The sequence below is a fragment of the Cupressus sempervirens genome, chromosome 7, assembly GCF_028749045.1.
Source record: "Cupressus sempervirens isolate cs-2001-9-10 chromosome 7, ASM2874904v1, whole genome shotgun sequence".
Taxonomy (NCBI): domain Eukaryota; kingdom Viridiplantae; phylum Streptophyta; class Pinopsida; order Cupressales; family Cupressaceae; genus Cupressus; species Cupressus sempervirens.
Genome location: NC_143124.1, coordinates 213073799 through 213089273, shown reverse-complemented (window position 1 = coordinate 213089273; position 15475 = coordinate 213073799). Strand labels below are relative to the sequence as shown.

The window sequence follows — 15475 nt, the reverse complement described above, 5'->3', positions numbered from 1 at the left end:
TTTCAGTTTAGGATCGACAATGATATGTTGGATATGCAGAAAACAATCTTCAGTAGCACAAAGTTTCATAGAAGCCAAATACATTGCAGCAGTGATGGCCTCTCTAATGCAGTTTGGCTTAGAAAGTTACTTGCGGGATTATTTGCGCAAGCCACGAATCCTACGATTGTTCATTGTGATTATCAGAATTCCATCAAGCTTTTGGTGAATCCAATTTTTCATGACAGGTCCAAGCATATCGAAATTCCTTACCATTATGTGTAAGAGATATGGTAGACAAGAATACTATAAAATTAGAATACATTTGCACTACAGATCAGACAACATATATTCTCGCCAAACCTTTCTCTAGAATGAAGATAGATCACTTCAGGAAAAGACTTGATATGGTTGAATTGTAATTCATTTGTATTCTTTAAATTATTAATAAAATAATTTTATTGTTAGGGTATTGACTGTTATGGGCTCCACCATTTGTATTCATTATTTAGAGGTGACGATCTTTGAGGTAATGAATGCTTGTATAAAAGACATTATGAGAGATGACGATCCCTCATAAAATGTATTGAACAGTATAGAACTACTCTTAGATCTAGGTGAGTTCAAGATCATTTGTGACATAAGCATTTCTATGCCTATTATTCACAACTTGGACAAAGGAAGAATTTATTCTATAGACTTTATCCTATTTTTTAGTAGATCTTAACTCAAGATCAAGTTGTGATATAGGATTACCAGTTCCTATGAATCACAACTTGGATAAATGAAGGATTTAATCATTCTTTGGATTTTAGCTTGTGTGTTGTGCATTACATGCAATACTGACATCACTAGTATAAGTGATAAGTCATATCACAAGATGGTTATATGACTCAGTATCATGTGTTCCATGATGCCATTTGCTCAGAAGATTCAGATAGATATGGAGTATCAAACTATGCTTATTCATATTAATTGATGATGCTAGATATGTTATCTCTTGGTATGATTATCAAGTTAAGAGGGAGTGTTAAATTTATTACAATGATATCATACTGGTCTAAGAGTGTAGACCACACCATGATCTTCTCCTCTTGCATACCATTTAAAAGCATTATATACCTTACACTTGGTAAAAGGACGAGCAGCGATCCTTGGGAAATATTCATGTTTAGCACTAACTATAACTAAGTTATTTTAGTTAATGTTTGTATTATCTCCATTGGTATCCGATTTATGCAAGTGTAGTGTGGGCTGACCTAGAGAGGGTCATGTCGCTTTGAGGGACATGCCCTTTGGTCATGGTATAATAGGTGGGTGTTATTGTAGTTTGAGGACATACAATTAACATAAGTCTGCTCCTTCAAGCAATACTGCCCCATATGAATTTATTGCAGAGACAATCAAATTCAGAACAACATTCAATATTCTGATAACTCCTACATTCAAAAGTTAAAGAAGATTATCTACAACAACCCAAGGATATTTGATGAGTGTGATTTTATAACAGAATTTGTAGAAGCTTTACACCGGGTTGTGAGGTTTTTAGTAAGGTGGAAGTCTAGAGATAAGATTAGAATACCTTGGCAAAGTATAAGTAAGGAATATGACTTGAACAAGGGTCTGTGTGAGTAGTAGGGTCTAGTTGGTGTGCTTAGTAAATTATATCTTAATTATAATTATAATGGATCAGAGATAATTCTTGTGGATTCAATTGGTAATCATTAGTGATGCTTTATGCATTACTTTAATTTCTCAGTTGGGCGTGAATGACAATTGTAGTGATCTATGCTATCATATATACATGTATCTACTCACTGTAAGCACAAGTTAATGAAAATGTGTTAGATATTCTACCTTCTAATGTTTTACACTTTTGTTTTGTGCTTGGTGTGGTTTTTTTGATAAAGTTTTCTTGATGATCCCTTATTTCTTGTTACATTTTATTTTTGAAGTGAAAAGCCTAGTATGCTCCTTTAATGTAGAGTGTTTCAAATTAGTCATATTGTGATGATAATTCAATTTTTGTTTTTAGGGTTTTGTCTAGCGGCTCAATGCTTAACTTCTAACATCTTGGGATTCTAAAGGATATTGGGCAATGTATATTTTATCTATCAATTATGTGAAGAAGATATTTAATGGATTCTGTATTGTAGTATACTCAAACCTTGCTGCAATGAGTGTTCTATACTTCAACTTTCTAAAGTCCTTTCCATTTATATGAGCATATTGGATAGTGTTTCTAGAATATGGTTTCAACTCCTCCATTCCATATAGCTTCCCTGAATTTCATAGATTTTCATAGTGCTGATGGTCATTGATATGGTAATTTAGTTTTTGTTGTTCTCCCTTCTATCCTCAACCATGTTGTGTACATTTAAACTTTGAGTCAGTAAATGTTGTTACTTTGACATTTGTTGATCAAACGGAAGCGCTCGGTAAAGTCTGTGTAGGAGATTTACATACACTCTACACAAAATTTAAATTCATTGTACGAGAACTATACTTTTAGAAGTCATTCACGGTGAAGAATACATGCTACTTCAATCATGACTGGGGCTTTCTATTGCTTCGCTTGCATCTCTTGCAGTCGATATTAATGGTTTAGCCGTATTGGTATCAGTTTTTTCTATTTGTATTACTTATTTTGCAAAATCTCTTATATATTGTAATGTTCATCTATGATACAGGGCATATTATTTAATCCAGGGTCATTATTATGCCTTTTTCTATTTGTGTTAGTTGTTTTTGCAACATGTCTGAATGTTGCAATTTTCATCTATAATATAGTGTGAATATTTTTTCTAGTATCTTTCGCATTTTCTTGCGATGTGATTTGGATCAAATTTCTTTTGTTAGCCAAATTTGGTGTAGGTTTCACAAATACAAAGCAATAAGAAAGTTATCTAACAGTCTGAAATTGATGCTTATGAAATGGGTCAACATAGTTAGGAGATTTTATTGTAATATTCTATAGATTAATGAAATGGATAAGTCATAATACATGGTGGTGTATATTTTCAAGATGGCTTATAAATTCATGCATTGTTCTCTTTAGCATTGCCGCTTGAGGACTTATTGGCATGTTTAACTCCCATAGGTTATGGTCAAGATAAAGGGTATTAATTGATTGAATTATTTAAAATTATATGTTCAAATTATATTGGTTCAGCTTGCCAACACTTCTATATCCACTCACCCCTGCAGTGGGTGGTCTTTGTTATCTATAGGCTAGTTCCTTGTAGCAGGGTACCATTTCCAATTAACGGTTTTACTAACCCCAATTAATTTAATAAAGTTTATAGGGTGAATTTAATTCTGAAATATCACTTTTGAATTGCCTTAAGCTCAAATTCAATTACAAGGATAGGGAGAAGCTAAGAAAAATGTCTAGCAGGTTCTCTGGTGGTTACAAAGAGCAGCTTGGGCTATATTTGAGATATGCTTTGTTATTATCTCATTCTTATTTTGTGAGCTTCTTGAAGCTTGTAACCCTAGGATAAAGCCCCCAACAAATTATTGGTTTCAATAGTGAAACTATCCAATCTAGCTTGAGTTGGAGATATCATTTTGGTGCTTTACAACGTTTATACAAATGTGTTAGACAAATTCGTGAAGTCTTTTTCAGAAACAAATTTGGACAACATTATGTCTCTGCAAGTATTCAAATGATAGGTATATTGGAAATAAGACATACCTAGACAAATGATGAGCTGGCCATAGAGGGGCTAGCAACTTTGTAGAGTTCTCCAATAACAAATAGCTGATCCTAGGTTCAAGTCCTGGTTGGTCCAAATGAGCAGCAACCCAACAAGTGGTATTGGAGCTAGTTTAGGAATCCCAAGCATCTATAGTGTGGCTTGGGGGATGTTGGAAATAAGCCACACTCGGACCAACGAAGAGATGTTTTAGAGGAGCCAATAGCTTAATCGGGAGAGCACTCTAGGAGTGGCGGCATGGTTTAGACATAGTTGAAATACTCGAACTTGACAACTTCTTGCTAGGGCCCAAAGAAAAACACTTCGCAGAAAATAAGACGTACCTAGACAAATGATAAGCTGACCATAGAGGGGGTAGCAACTTGGTAGAGTTCTCCAATAACAAATAACTGGTCCTAGGTTGAAGTCCTGGCTGGTCCAAATGAGCAGCAATCCAACAAGTGGTATTGGAGCCAGTTTAGGAGTCCCGAGCATCTATAGTGTGGCTTGGGGGATGTTGGAAATAAGCCACACTCAGACCAACAAAGAGCTGTTTTAGAGGAGCCAATAGCTTAATCGGGAGAGCACTCTAGGAGTGGCGGCATGGTTTAGACGTAGTTGAAATACTCGAACATGACAACTTCTTGCTAGGGCCCAAAGAAAAACGCTCCACAAAAAATTGACAAAATACTTAGCAAAAGGCTCAATGAAATAAAAATCGCTTGAATTTGAATAGTTTTTTTGTTTTTCCACAAGATTCAATGAGGAGATGCATCTAATCAGTAAGTAAATGGGTAAAACAAAAGAAAAAAGCCAAGTCTAGATATATTGAAATGCAAATTGGGTACAGAATGACATCCTCTTGTGGAATGCTGATGGTTGGTAGCCTGGTAGTTTGAAGCAAAACTAAAATAGAAAATTGTAAACTATAAGTAAATGCAACGTCAAAAAAATCTATATTGTCTTCTTCCCCTTACTAGAAGCTCTAGTAAAAACTACATGAGAGGTAGGAGGTCTAGTCCTAGGAGTTTGCTGTGGCTACGCCTCCTTGCTCAACATAACTAGCTGTGACTCAAAACTCCATATAGTGCGAGCACCAACAATGAGGACTTATCATCTTGAACCTCTTCAGCCTTCTAATCCTCAATGTCATCCAATTGTAATCTACTCTTGCCCTCCATAGCTTGCCTCTCCAAATCATAGATCTTATCCTTTGTAAATGATGGTGGTTGTTTTTGTGATGTCCAATCATTGTAAGGATTTATGTCATCAAAATCGAGTGGACCAACAAGTGCTTCCTATGCCTTCTTTGTGCACAATTGAAGATTATATTGCACAAAGACAAGGCCATTGAGGCGTTTATGCACTAACTAGTAGATTTGTGACGTTTTTGACTCAAATTCACCACATCTCTGAAATAAAATATTTAAGAGTTAGAAATCAAGGGGAAACCATATTTTAATTTTTATCTACTTATCATGCATGTGAAAGACTCTTAAAATTCCAAATATACTTTGGGTTTGAGTGGTTCTTCACCTCTTGGCCACGTTTGAAGAGAATAGCTTGCCCCTTGCATTGTTTTAAGTGTCCAATTCAGTCACAATGAGATCTTTCGCTTCAACATTGGTTATCAACCTTTGATTGCACGCAATGAGGTCCTCCATGACCTCTCCATTGTGATGCAAGAAGGATGGCAACAAATGAAAATGTGGCTTAAGGAAGTACTCTGTTGTATGGAAGGTTTGTGGAGTTGATTGTTGCACTTTCTATTAATAATTTCGCAAATGGGGTCAAATTTGACGCTACCCCCCTTGTGGTAATTTTTGATGGACTCCTTGGCCTTATGCATGGCATCATAAAGATACCTCATTGATGTTTGATCCCCATCTACTAAGTGAAGAACACTAACCATCATCAAGGTTACAAATTAATAATGAAAGACTTGAATACCAAAAAAAATCTAAGTTATCAAGTTACCTTCACAATCTATGTAGCTTTTTGTGCAAATTGGTTGTTGAAGACAATGAATGCAACACTCTCCATCATGCACTAGATTGGTGGAAGTTGATGACAAAGCTAAGACTAGTAGGCACATACATTCAAACTTTCTTGCATTATAAGAGTTGAATAGTTTTCTAAATCCATATTTTTTTTGCATAATTTGTTTGGTGAGTAGAAGTTGAAGAGCTCCAATTGCTAAATATTTCACATTTGCAAAGTTGAGGTCCATTGAATGAGAGTAGCATATGTCCCTTCGTGATACCAGCAAATCACATCATTACCTTTGAGCGAAGGTCCACAACTAGATGGAACCTTATGGTTGTCTCATTTGATCACAAAATTGATTTTCATTGTTTAGCATATGAACATCCTTATTCAAGGGAGAGTTGGAGATTTGTTGGTTCATTTGCAATAATAAGTATGTGATTTACATGTTGAAGTGGTCGCAAAACTCACATCAACAAGAGGTAAAGCCTAAAAGTGTCTAGAAGTTTGTTTGGTGGTTATATAATAGCAGCTTGGGCTTCATTTTAGATATGCTTGGTATATCTCTTGTCAGTATAGGGAGCTGTTTGAAGGTTGTAACCATAGTTACACCGGTCTGGGGGACAAAGGGGCCTCAAATTGGGGAGGGTGGGGGACAGCAGCTGGGGGGGATATTGTATATACGATACATATGATATTTAAAATGCTAATTATGAAAAGATGTATAACAATATAAGACATAAATATGAATTATAAGTGCATCAAGACCACTATTGCTAGTTTAGTTTTACATAGCATTGAACAATGAACAATAAAAGAGATATAAGTTCTAACTTAAAAGTTCTATCAGATAAATTAAATAAACACAGATTGAAGATTTAAATTCAAAATTTATAGATATCTCTTATCAATTAAGAAAATTTTTGAGTATCACTATCTCATCAATCATTTAATGTCATCATAAACTTGATTACATCAAGTAGTGTCAAACATAATATGATCACAATGTTCAATGGTTCAAATTGGAAAACCATGACATGAATAGAAATGAGAAAACAAGGAGATTTAATGAGATTTCAACCTCTTAATGGGCCCCACATACCCCAGGGTTAGCAAACAATAAAAATAAAATATTAAAACCTTTTAATTTGTTTATTTTTGCACTTTTTTGGGTTCCAAAATGGGGGACGACTAGGCAACCCCTACTGGGTCGAGGGATGCATTCCTGTCCCCAAGTCCCCACTAGGGATGTCCCCCTTGCTGGCGGTGCAATGGTGGCACCTCTGGGTATGCGGGAACACTGTCCCTGTCCTGGGTGTGTCACCGTCTCGGGTGTGGCAGACAAAAATGCCAAGGACGTGCCCCCATGTTACTATGGTTGTAAATTTAGGACAACAAGGCCAAGTGATTGCTAGTTTTGCTAGGGAAATTATCTGCCCTAGCCAAAGTTTGAGATAACATTCAAATGTGTTGGTCTTTTTAGTGAAGGATTCTTTTGAGACAAACTGCTTGAGAAGTCTGGTTATTTGGAAGTATTCGCCCGGTTGGGTATCTTGGATAGTCAAAAGATTATTTTGTTGTAAGCATTATCAGAGCTGGGGGTTCACACAATCTAGCCACATCTGTGGTGTAAACATTTATTTGCAAGCCTGGGTTCCTTTGTGGATGTGTGAGCACTTCCTTTTGGGTGATAAGGTTTAAATCCTTGATGTGGAGTGTTATCATAGATGTGCACTCTCGTTTGTGTTCAAATTGTGGATATTGGAGATCTGTTGCTGCTACATGTGTTGAATGGCTTTCTTATCTTGCTGTCATGGCATGAGCTACTACTGTAAGTTTGTGTTCGCTCATTATAATATGCTGAAGTATTTACTTTGGGTGAAAGATTCTGTGATGATAATCTCATCTTGGTATGAGCTACTTTTCTCAGAAGGTCATCTCTAACTCTGTCATTTTTACGTTCTATTTGTTTTTTGTTGCAATCTGTAGGTTTGCAACTTTTTGGACATTTTGTTATGTCTTTGAGATGTGTAATATAAAGGCTAGAGCTTCTCTATACCTTGTATGTCTTTACTGTGTTTATTTCTGCAAAATCCTCGGCAGTGTACTTGTTATGTATAGGTAATATATTTGAAGACCACAACAAACAGCAAAATATGTTCAGACGCCAAACCATAAATGCTCATTAGCAGTACACAATTTTTTTGCACGAATAAAAAACAATATATTTTGGTCAAATTTCAATGGCAAACTAAAAGGGTTTTTTTAAAACTCTGCTCATGTTTGTAAACTTTATTTTATGATGTTTGGACACTTCATGGACGGATGATTCAGTAGTTTTTTACATGATTAATTTGAGATGTGTCAATATATTTTGGTCAAATTTCAATGGCAAACTAAAAGGGTTTTTTAAAACTCTGCTCATGTTTGTAAACTTTATTTTATGATGTTTGGACACTTCATGGACGGATGATTCAGTAGTTTTTTACATGATTAATTTGAGATGTGTACTGCTGCATCACTACTTAAGTTGGACAATGTAAGAGAAGACCTCATATATATATATGATATCAAGTGCCTAAGTTAACAATTGTGAAAGAACGGATGTTTCAAAACATGTCTCCTCAGCAGGGATGTTTCAAAACATGTCTCCTCAGCATACATGTCAGAATCATTGTTAAGCAGGAGTTTATTGCATATGAAGTTCAATTTGATGTGTATAAGCTAAACAGCTTTTTCTTGTTAAAACTTCAGAATATTTTATTCATTATGTTTTATTTATTTTTTAATAATAATCTATTATTTTCTAGATCTGTAAATGTATAAATCTATGATGCAAATCATTTCTTGTGTATTGATAATTTTATCTTCAAAATTCTGTAATTGTTGAAATCAAAATCAAAATCAGGTGATGAGCAGGATCCCCAATGAATCAGAAGGGGAGCCTTTTAAAGATTCCCTAGCTCGTGTATGTCGATGTGTTGGTGGTGGTGCATCATTCGGGAAGGCTGATGACAGTGACAGTGATTTGGAAGTTGTAGCCGAGTCTGTTACAGTTAATCTACGGTGCCCTGTAAGTACCTAATGTTTCATTTTCGTATTCAAAGGTAGTTTCTAATCATTTGTCATGTTTAATTTTCTTTTTTTGAAGCTTTTAATATTTTATGTTTTTTCTATGTAATTTTTAGAGAGCTTTTTGTTTCACTGATAGCTTAGGCTTGAATTTGGCTTTGTAATCTGGGAGAGTTAAGGCTGCTGCATAATAGTCATTCCATTTTGATGTTTCAGTGCTACTTCTGTTTCATCTTTATCCTCGTTATATTCTTACATTTCTTTTTTAACATGTTGAAACACTACGTTTATGTTGATTGACAATTGATTTGTCAGCATTGAGTAGTAGTTTTAGAATTGTTCCACAGATAAAATATGCTTTTGTGTGTGCGCGTGTGAACTATGTGTATGTCTATACAACAGTTATCGCTCCCTTTTTGACAAAATATGCTCCAAATAATTTAAGATTACATGTAGACAATATATATGAATAGCTCTCTGAATAATATGATATTATGGCTAGATAGAATATATATAAACTAGGCATCACTCCCTTTTTTCACAAAATATGCTGAGTAATACAAGATTACAGGTAGATACAATTCAATTTTGCTGCATAAAACTTATATCAAGAAAGGTTACTACTCTACTGTTATCGGCTACTATAACAGAATATTTATCCTCCTAGCCTTTAAGCCAGGTTGCCAATCCCCATTATATCAATTGATTTGTTGTTATTTTTTACTGTGGACTTTCAGTGGATGTTTTTGAGGAGCACACCATTATACTGAGGAGGAGGGAATCAGTATAATAAAAAGTTTTATCCAAACAATAAGTTCAAATACTGAAATAAACAATTTTGCACATTAACGCACTGACACAATATTTTGTGTGGAAACCCAATATAATTTCTTTTGTTCACACATTTTCTCTGCTAAATGTATATACTCTTCTCCTTTTATAATTCACACTTTCTCTTTGATAAATATATGAATCTGATTAAAAAATCTGAATATATATTTCTTTATATTACTCTTCTTCCTCTCTTATCTTTCACTTGCTCACTTCTCATTTCTTATTCTCTCATCTGTTTTTCATGAATTTTCTTCAAAAATAAACTCCTTGTATATATATATATATATACATTTTTACTCTACGGAAAGAGATATTTGTTGGAATGTTTGCATCCTTTCTTTTATTGTATTATCTTAATCATTTTTATGCTTATCGGGCTTGTCTTTATTAACTTCATCATACTCCCTATTTTTAATGTGTAGCCGCACGCACAGGTATAAGTGCTCCATATTATATTGTGATAGTGTACAGTCTTGTTGCATTGTCTTCAGATCCATTTCACCTTAATTCTGCTGGCTTGTATTGTATCTTCTTCAAATTAAAGTTAAGAGCTCTCGATGGTCACTGCGATCACTCTCTGCAGATTCATGTCTTTTTCAAGAAGTGTTCTGATGATAATTTTAATCCGGCTTATTACAAACTTGGCATCTGATTAGTATAATCAAACCTTTCCTCTGTATTGGCTTCCATATATAATCTGATGTGTATGTCATTGTTCATTGCTTTGTATTCATCACGAAGGTTTAATAACTTTGGAATCTTTTCTATCCTTTATCGTAACCTAGATAGTTTTCCTTGTGTGTGTTAGTGAACAACCATAATGGATGATCTGCTTTACCATTTTATTTGTATCAAAAATTGATTCTTGAAGTGCTGCTGTTTATTCTATATGCCGCTTGAAGCATACAACCATGTCTTTGCCAGATGATCTGCTTTACCATTTTATTTGTATCAAAAATTGATTCTTGAAGTGCTGCTGTTTATTCTATATGCCGCTTGAAGCACACAACCATGTCTTTGCCATTTTATTTCTATAAAAAAATGATTCTTGAAGTGCTGCTGTTTAGTCTATGCCGCATGAAGCATACAACCATATCCATCTGCAGCGTTTTAAACAAGTACTTCTGATGACCTTGAGTATTATATCATCGCTTCTGGGTAAAATTGCTGCTTTCTTATCATTATTGTCCATTCATGTTGCTGTGTATGGTCTTCATATGCCACTGCTGTTGATATAAACTTCATCCTGTATTCCCATCAAACTGTTCGATACTGTCACCTTCATTCATTTTCATAATCTGCGCACTTGTGGATCATTTTATAATTAATATTTTTATTTTTAATGAAGTAACCATTATCTGTATGTTGCTTTTGTATTTAACATCTGTAGACCTTCATTTGCTCGTTGTTACTTTCCTTTCCAAATTTAATACCCATGGTCCTGTGTGAATATTTGTCGGTAAGTGCTCCCTTGTTGCTACTTGCTAAATACATTTTGATCAACTTCTTATCATATATGAATCACGTTGCCTGTCATATTTAACGCTTCTTTGTGGCTTTGCTGCATGCCAGATTTGATATCCCTTAATTTAATGTCGTCAATATGGCTGGCTGTTCTTGATGTGTTTGCTGCATTTCTTTTAGGTTCTTTCTATTGTTTTGTCATTGTCTTGTACCTCATTGATATATATATTCTTCCATCCAGTTCGATGTTGCTGACTGTTTATGACATGTATATGATTGAGTATTATGACCACTGACTGTCTTCATTTAACTTGTCAAGGTCATAGCAGGCCTATCAACCCAGTCCCATTCAATGCAGAGAAGTTCATATGGGAACTGTAGGTTCATTCCGGCACACAGATGTGTTATTGTGGTGGTTTAAATGCTCTGTCATCTTCATTTGTACTGTTGTAAGATTATTGTGAAATTCAACATGTCATGACCAAATAATATATTGCTGCTTCATGCTGAAGTAGAGACGAAGTAAATACTCCCTCATATATATTACTCTCATATTTGTTTCAATTGTCTTCTTTTGATTAATATTTGCTATTTGGTATTACTTATTGCCTAATTGACATCAACAACAATTTTACCTCAATTTCGTTGTACCTTTGACATCAATGACAAATTTCCATCTGTTTGAATTGATAATTTGCTCAAGGTCCAAACACATTGAAATCTACTCGATAATTTTTGAATTATGAAGTCAATGTGTGACATTGTAAAGGATAGGTCTTATTCTGAGCATCCACCTATATAGTTTTTAACTCTTCTATTTCTTTGAAAAGTCATTCACCAGATGCTGCGTCATACAACTTTGCTCTCTGTCCAAGCATTTCTCTTGTTCTTTATGCTGACTGGGTTTGGAATCATGGTTTCAATGAGTTTATGAGAACTACATTTTACAGCTTGAGTACTCCATAAAAAATCCAATTGATTGAAATTAAAAAGCTACTGAAGAATTTCATGGTGACCAGATTTCATGTATGTAGTTGCTTTTCTGAACAAAAACCTTTCTAACCATGTTTCCTTTAGTGTTACATTTGATAACCATCCATCTCTCCAAACTTATATTGAATGGCTAGAACAGCAATAATTTCCACTAATGTCTTATGGCTTTGAAACAAAATATTGATTGTAAGCAAGAAGAAAATCTGTTTGAGATTTTCTCAGATGCAGAAAAAATTTAAATTAAAAACACAGAGGTAAAATCTAAGGACTCCTCACCCATCTGTTACACCTTATAGCAGGATATTGAAAGCATGATTGAATAATGATGAATTATGTAACTTTGCACTGCTATCAACACAGTACTAATTAGACAATTCTTTAGTCATATCCAGAGCCAAGTAAAATTTGATAGTGGAGAGGAGGTATGATGAATTATGTTCCTTAGCTTGAACTAAAGCTTAAGTACCCAAAGTAAGTAGACAACTTGAAGATATCTAAACTCTTACAGCTTTGTTAGATACTCATTTCTTCCCTAGGAAATTTATTGCCTGGTTTTCACCCTTTGATAACAATATGACAGGATGGGGTAGCTGGTTACCAAGAAACCTACCAATTCATCAGCGTTCAATGTTTCGTAGTATAATTTTTGAAAATTTCATTACAACCCTATATTTTGCTTATGAAGGAAAATTAGACAAGTGAATTGAAGTTAGTTTGCTTTGCCTATTTATTGCAGCCACAAAAATTTATCCTCAGAATTAATCCTAATTCCTCTATTAATTAAATAATTATTATTATCTATTTAGTCAATTCATTATTATTTTCTATAATTAAATCTATTTATATATTAATACACCTTTTTAATGAATTGCTATTGTACCTAGACTCATCGTAACCCTCTTCCCTGCCACCTTATAAACTCATCCTATTTACACTCTATTCATAAGCGTTTCACCTCAACAATTGCACACACCCAACAGATGTGATATAAACATGCATATCTCCATCTCTCTTTTATCCCACATTTATCTTATGAGGAAAGCTATAAATTTGTTTCCTCTCTCTCTCTCTCTCTCTCTCTCTCTCTCTCTCTCTCAATATACCATTGTGAGGTTCAAATCCAAATTTTAGTTTGATCTTTTGATCTCCATTTCATTCATCATACTTTTGTGAGGTTCAAATCTAAAGTTTAATTTTATTCTTTAATCTCCTTTCTTCATAGGTTCTTGTGCATTGTGCTCTGAGAGAAAATTTCATTTAAACACAAGATCTAGTTGTTATGAGGGAAATGGAGTGACGTTGAATGCATTTGTTTTTGTGTGTTTATTTATATTTGTTCAAACTTATGTTTGTATTCATTTAACAACTCCATTGATATGATGTTGGGATAAACCCAAATCTCTGACGTTGGTCTTTGGTTTCCAGTGTCATACATTTATAACAAGAGTTTTGAACAGAGTCTGGAGTCATTCCCAGTAATTCGTTGAAAATTTAATTCTTTATTACATTACTGATTGTATTTTTATTTGCAGTGAGACCAAAACGAGAACATTGACATTTATGCATCAGGCTTTAGTCTAAACACTGTAGATTATATTCTTTTCTCCATTCTGTTTTGCTGTCTGTTGCGTTACTCATTTCAGTGCTCAGTAGATGGTTCTCTTGTAATGCTGGGTTTTCGCAGATGACTGGATCTCGTATAAAACGTGCTGGTAGATTCAAACCTTGTGTTCATATGGGTTGTTTTGATCTAGAAGCATTTGTAGAGCTCAACCAACGGGCAAGAAAGGTTACATAATTTGGAATATTCAGTATTTATTTAATCTTGGATTGTTATCTTTTTACTGTACTGTAGAATTGTTTATTTTAAATTTAAGAGTGCTCAAAGAAACTTCGTTTCTGCATGCAGTGGCAGTGTCCTATATGCTTGAAGAATTATTCACTCGAGAACATCATTATTGATCCGTATTTCAATAGAATTACTTCTTTTGTAAGTTATCTGTTATAACTTTGTGTCTTCTGACTCTTATCTAGAGTTCATATTAGTATGGCCTGTGGTTCCCTCAGGATTGTTCTAACCTTTTTATATTGCAGATGGAAGGCTATCCTGAGGATGTAACTGAAGTTGAGGTGAAACCAGAAGGTTCTTGGCGTCCAAAGCTAGAAGGCAAGAGTGCACTTGCTGAAAAATGGCATCTGCCAAATGGAAGCATTGCCCCAATAAATGGAGATTTTTCTTCTCAAAAAGACCCTTCTGTCAAAGTTAAGATTGAGAAAGAGGGTACATCAGGAGGTCATATGTCTTTAAAGATTGGAATCAAGAGGAATCTTGATGGTTGTTGGCAAGTTAGTGGAGCTAAAGAAATGTTGTCGTCTGGTTTGAATGACTGTGTTAAGCAAGCAAAACTGAATCAAAAAGTTGTGCCAGCAAGTAGTAGTGCAACATCTACAAACAGAGATGATGAAGATCCTAGTGTCAACCAAGAAGGAAGTGAGAACCCTGATTTCTCAGTAACCAATGAAGCTGGCTTTGAATCTCCATTTCCTGATAATAATGTTTTGGACACTGGTGTCAGGCATGGTGGTTCTGAACTTCCAAAGGAACCTGATGTTATTGTTTTAAGTGATTCAGAGGAAGAAAATGTTGATGGGACAAACATTGGTTCATCGGTCAGGCAAGCTTTTGGTAGCTCTGATACTTTTGTTCAAGCGATATCAGTACCATTGAATTCTTCTGAAGCATTGCATGATATGGCGAACGTGGATTGTGATGGTGTTCCTTTTATACCTACCAATTCGACTCCAGTTCTGGAGCCCTTCTCGGAAGCAATCCCACCGCAGAACAACATTAGCTCTTCCCTTGGTTTTTTTGGTGCTAGTGATGCTGAGTTTGATGACTTTCCTATGCGTAGGTGGTTATCACAGCCTCAGAATTCAACATTTCGTTTGTTTGGTACTGATGCTGATGTTTCACATGGTACTGGAAATGCACATTGTACATCTGTAGTGAGGCCTACGCCTGTCAGTAGTTATGGATTTGATTTGGGGGCAAGAGAGCAGCAGGAAAACACATTAGTGGAATCAGTAATACCTGATTACAACCAGTTACCAGATTGTCCATTCCCTTCATTGAATACGGAGGGTAATGGTGATCTAGATAATTCTCTGAGAGCTGACCCTGAAACTGAAGATGCCCCTTTGCAGTATTTTCTGCCACCTCAACCTGCTCGAGCAACTATTCAGACTGATTATAGGGACCGTGTAATTACGTCCGATGATGTACAGACTGATTGGATCTCACTTAGGTTAGGTGGTGGCAACAATATTGATAAGACAAATTATAAGGAATCTGCTTCAGCAGCATGCAATAGGCAGCAGTCCATACCTGAGGGAGATGGACTTGAATCATTAGCTACAGGTAGGAAATGTTAGGGCATTGATGCTTCCTG

The 15475-nt window shown here is 35.1% G+C and overlaps 1 protein-coding gene across 10 annotated transcripts in view; it reads left to right on the top strand.

Moving 5' to 3' along the window:
• The window catches only part of SIZ1 (DNA-binding protein with MIZ/SP-RING zinc finger, PHD-finger and SAP domain-containing protein), a 93052-nt gene that overhangs the window by 58132 nt on the left and 19445 nt on the right, over positions 1 to 15475 (top strand). For all 10 annotated transcript variants that reach the window (XM_089791092.1, XM_089791090.1, XM_089791097.1 and 7 more), the window contains 4 exons: positions 8572 to 8736; positions 13711 to 13815; positions 13936 to 14016; positions 14121 to 15444. In XM_089791092.1, the coding sequence (XP_089647218.1) occupies positions 8572 to 8736; positions 13711 to 13815; positions 13936 to 14016; positions 14121 to 15444 (1675 nt within the window). The remainder of the gene's footprint in view (positions 1 to 8571; positions 8737 to 13710; positions 13816 to 13935; positions 14017 to 14120; positions 15445 to 15475) is intronic.